Source organism: Eimeria maxima, genomic scaffold, assembly GCF_000499605.1.
Source record: "Eimeria maxima Weybridge genomic scaffold, Emw_scaff164, whole genome shotgun sequence".
Classification (NCBI taxonomy): Eukaryota; Apicomplexa; class Conoidasida; order Eucoccidiorida; family Eimeriidae; genus Eimeria; species Eimeria maxima.
In genome coordinates this window covers 38804-43803 of record NW_013563565.1, presented here as the reverse complement: position 1 = coordinate 43803, position 5000 = coordinate 38804, and the positions used below count along the sequence as shown (strand labels likewise).

Sequence of the window (5000 nt, the reverse complement as noted above, 5' to 3'; positions counted from 1 at the left end):
CCACACAATGGGGCTGCATGCATGCATGCATGCATGCAAGAAGATCTGCTGCTGCTGCTGCTGCTGCTGCTGCTTATTGTTATTACTGTTGTTAATGTTATTGTTGTTCTTGCTGCTGCTGTTGCTTCTGTATCTGCTGCTGCTGCTGCTGCTGCTGCTGCTGCTCCTGTTGCTGCTGCTAGTTTCTATCTGTGTGTCTTATTCCCTATCCGTGTCTTTCTTTATATAAATTGTATTTATAATTAATTAATTAATTAATTAATTAATTAATTAATTAATTAATTAATTAATTAGTTAATTAATTAATTAATTAATTAATTAATTAAATATAATTAACTTAATTAAATATAAATAAATAAATAAATAAATTAATATAAATAATAATTATATAAATAAATTAAATAATTTTATTTTATTTATTATTTATTTAATAAAATTAATTAAATAAATATATTTAATTTAATTAAATAAACAAAAAATAAATAAATAAATAAATAAATAAATAAATAAATAAATAAATAAATAAATAAATAAATAAATAAATAAAATAAAAATAAATAAAAGAAAAGAAAAAGGCAATAAATATTTATTAATTATATTCAATTAAAGGACGATTGCTGCTGCTGCTGCTGCTGCTACTACTACTACTTGGATTGCTGTCTCTCTCTTCTGCTGCTGTTATTTCCTTTGCTGCCCTGCAGCAGCAGCAGGAACTTCCTTATAAAGGATATCTAGGGTTTAGTTCCTAGGGTTTAGGGTTTAGGGTTTAGGGTTTAGAGCCTAGGGTTTAGGGTTTAGGGTTTAGGGTTTAGAGCCTAGGGTTTAGGGTTTAGGGTTTAGGGTTTAGGGTTTAGAAAGGAGGTTTGTTAATAAATAGATAGGTAATAAAAGAAATAAAAATAAAGAAAAAGAAGCAGCAAACACAGACTGCCAAGACACTGCTGCTGCTGCTGCAGCTGTTGCTGTTGCTGTTGCTGCTGCTGCTGCTCGGGTGTATACGTACCTTCCTGCTGCTGCTGCACATGTAAGACCTATTATACAACGAAGGGCTTGCAGCAGCAGCAGTTGCTGCTGCTGCAGCAGATCCTGCTGGTGCTGCTGTTGGTGCTGCTGCAGGAGATCGTGCTGTTGCTGCTGTTGCTGCTGCTGCTGCTCCACCCTTTCCTTGTCTTGTTGCTGTTGCGGTGTTTTGCTGCTAGGTGCTGTTGCTGTAAAGGACAGCAGCAGCAGCAGCTGCAGCAGCAGCAGACGGCCACCTGCTGCTGCTTCCCCTTCTGCTGCAGCACGTGCTGCTGCTACTACGCCATCTGTGCATCCATAAGCAGCAGCAGCAGCAGCTGCTGCTGCTGCATTACCAGCAGCAACTGCTGCATGCAAATGAGCAGCAGCAGCAGCAGCAGCAAACCCCACTCCTACAACCAGCAAACCCTTCATCCTCCATAGCTGCCCTATTAAGGCGCCGCAGCAGCAGAGCAGCAGCAGCTGCTGCAGCGGTATGCTGCTGCTACCATCTGCTGCTGCTGCTGCTGTATCTGGTGTCTGTATAGCTTGTCCTATTGCCAGCAGCAGCACGAGAGGCAGCAGCAGCAGCCACCCTCCTTCCCCAAGACTTATTTTTCTACAGTAACCCTTCTCTGCTGCTGCTGCTGCTGCTGCTGCTGCTGCTGCAATTGCTGCTGCTGCTAAGAAGAGGCAGCAGCAAGTTGCTGCATTAGCAGCAAACCAAGAAATAAGACAAGAAGTGTCTCCTGCCTCCCCTATATCTACTAATATATTCAGCAACATCTTGCTGCTGCTGCAGCAGCAGCAGCAGCAATTGCTGCAGCAGCAGCAGCAGCAGCAATTGCTGCAGCAGCAGCAGCAGCAGCAATTGCTGCAGCAGCAGCAGCAGCAGGGAGTCTAGCAGCAGCAGCAGCAGCAACAACAGTCTTGTGTCTCCTTTATTGGCCAAGTCCCTTCTTGTTATTCCTTCTTATTTATATTTTTCTTCTTCTCTCCTTTTATTGTATTTGCATGCAGGGTTACGGTGTACAAGCAGCAGCAGCAGCAGCTGCTGCTGTTGCTGCTGCTGCTGCTGACTGTACACCGCAGCTAAAGGTGTCGGTAACGAAGAAAAGGCTTTTTAATTAAATATGCCTTTCTTGTTTATTTTCTTACAATAAATTAATTTATATAAATTTATTTATTTATTTATTTATGTATTTAATTTGTTTTACCTAATTAATTTAATTTATTTTTATTTATTTTTATTTATTTTTATTTAATTTTACGCCTTTTTATGTTATTAACTTCTGCTGCCTGCGGTCGAGCGAGCAGCAGCAGCAGCAGCAGCAGCAGCAGCAGCAATGTAGAGAAACACTTAGCACTTTTTAATGAAATAAAGGCAAATTAAATAAAATAATTAATTATTTAATTAAAATAAATTATTATTTGTATTTTTATTGCTTATTTAATGCTAAATAGGCCCTACATGCATGCATGCATGCACGCGCATGCATCCATGCATGCAAGAAGGTCACATAATATATTCAGGTGTATAGGCACCTCAATAATACAAAAAGGAAGAAAAAAGAAATAAAATTTATTTATTTATTTATTTACTTAATTTAATTAATAATAAATTAATTTATATAATTTATTTCTTTCCTTTAATAGTATAAAAGGATTAGAGGATATAAAGGGTTTAGGCTTTATGAGGGTTTAGGGTTTAGGGTTTACGAGGGTTTAGGGTTTGACGATCTGCGGTGTATAGGCAGCTAAAATAAATAAAAAAGAAATAAAAAAGAAGAAAAAACATTTTATTATAAATAAATAAAAAAGAATATTATCTAATTAAATAAATAAATATATACTTAATTATTATTTATTTATTTATTTATTTATTTATTAATAATAATTAAGGAAATATACATTATTATAAGATAAACCCTTTTTTAGGGTTTAGGGTTTATTGCCTATTTAGTTAATAATTGCTGCCCTCTTCTCCCGTTATACAGGGTGTACGTACACCTCAACCTAGCAAATTACTACTACTACTACTACTGCTGCTGCTGCTGCTGCTGCTGTTGCTGCTGCTGCTGCATGCATGCATAAAATTGTTGTATTATTTAATAAAACCAAACACAGTTTTCTTGTTAGAGGCAACAGCACACCAACTGCTGCTGCTGCTGCTGCTGCTGCTGCTGCAGAAATAGTAGTAGCAGCAGCAGCTGCTGCTGCTGCAACAATTGCTGCTCCAGTGTGAACAGCAAGAGCAGCAGCTGGGCGATACAATGGGGGCCCTTGGGGGCCCCCTTGAGCCCCCTTATTGCGGTGTATGTACACCTCAAACACCAAACCCTAAACCCTAAACCCTCGGAGGTAAACCCTCATGTGTCATTCTGAGCTAAACTTTCCTCAGGCTTTAGAGGCTTCCAATCCTTCATCTGCACAACAAACCCTAAACCCTAAACCCTAAACCCTAAACCCTAAACCCTAAACCCTAATGTATATATATGTGAAGTACCTCTCTCCTGGTTAGACAAAACCCTAAACCCTAATTAAGGGGTTAATTAATAGATTTATTTAATTCCTTTAGTAAACCCTAAACCCTAAACCCTTTATAAATTCCAACCAGTAGCTCACCATAACCCTAAACCCTAAACCCTAAACCCTAAACCCTAATTACCTGAAGACTATCAACAGGTGATCCAAAGACTTCAAGATGAGAAATCTTTGTTGTTGGTGCTCCTCCATTATCCTCTGCATGCAAACACCAGCAGCAGCAGCAGCAGCAGCAGCAGCAGCAGCAGCAACAGCAGCAGTAGTAGCAGCAACAGCAGTAGCAGCAGTAGCAGGATATAAGACACGACGACACCTTTTTTTATATCACCCAAAACCCTAAACCCTAAACCCTAAACCCTAAACCCTAAACCCTAAACCCTACATACCTACAAACACTTGTAAGGAAGCAACACTTTTATAACGAAAAGATTTTAAGGGAAGAAATAAACCCTTCTCTAATGAATCGTCCTCTGGTAGGTCCTACACTCACAAACCCTAAACCCTAAACCCTAAACCCTAAACCCTAAACCCTAAACCCTAAACCCTAGCAAAGGAAACAGCTGCTGGGTAACAAGCAGATAAAATAAACGTACGAATTCATCCGTAGCCGGGTCCGTCTCTGCAACACACAAACCCTAAACCCTAAACCCTAAACCCTAAACCCTAGAAGGTATGTATACATATATACACGTACAGCAGCGCTATAAAAAAAGGGTTTAGGACACAACCAAGCAGAGACGATTTACACGTTAGGGTTTAGGGTTTATTAGGGTTAATTAGGGTTTAGGGTTTAGGGTTTACCTGCATCAGCAAAAGATTTAGTTGGATGGTTAAAGAAAATACGTATTCTTCTTGGTGTTTCTCCTGCTGCTGATGAACCCTCGGGGGTTTTTATCATTAAACCCGTCAATCGGACAGGAACAGAAAACCCTACCTATATACATAAACCCTAAACCCTAAACCCTAAACCCTAAACCCTAGGAAGGAGGTGGAGAAGGAAGTTGTGATGGATGTGCATGTCTTGGGGTATAAACACTAAACACTAAATATAGCATGCTGTCTACTTCTAGGGTTTAGGGTTTACGAGGGTTTAGGCTTTACGAGGGTTTAGGCTTTACGAGGGTTTAGGGTTTATGAGGGTTTAGGGTATATGATTGTTTAGGATAGAATTAGGGTTTAGGGTTTAGGGTTTATTCTTACGGATATAAATAGTTGAGGATCTTCATTTCCTGATTCTAATAAAGGTTGAGGGTTTGTTGTTGATGAGGGTTTAGGGTTTACAGCTCCTGCTGCTGCTCCTGCTGCTGAGGGTTTAGGGTTTAGGGTTTGCAGTAAAGAAAGAAAATTAATAAATGAATTTCCTTTTGATTCATTTAAACATTCACATTGATTTAAATCTAAATAATTCAATAAACTATAAAAAAAAGAGAAAAAAAAAAAAAAAAAAAAAAAAAAAT

At 38.6% G+C, this 5000-nt stretch overlaps 1 protein-coding gene across 1 annotated transcript; it reads right to left on the bottom strand.

Annotated features, from left to right (window-relative positions):
* Positions 1 to 3368: 3368 nt before the first annotated feature.
* On the bottom strand, positions 3369 to 4441 carry EMWEY_00018930 (hypothetical protein, conserved; the record flags this gene model as incomplete). The annotated part of the gene is made up of 5 exons (XM_013477678.1): positions 3369 to 3425; positions 3668 to 3741; positions 3930 to 4023; positions 4137 to 4162; positions 4345 to 4441. 5 exons carry the CDS (start codon positions 4439 to 4441, stop codon positions 3369 to 3371), a joined length of 348 nt encoding a protein of 115 aa, XP_013333132.1.
* Positions 4442 to 5000: the final 559 nt, after the last annotated feature.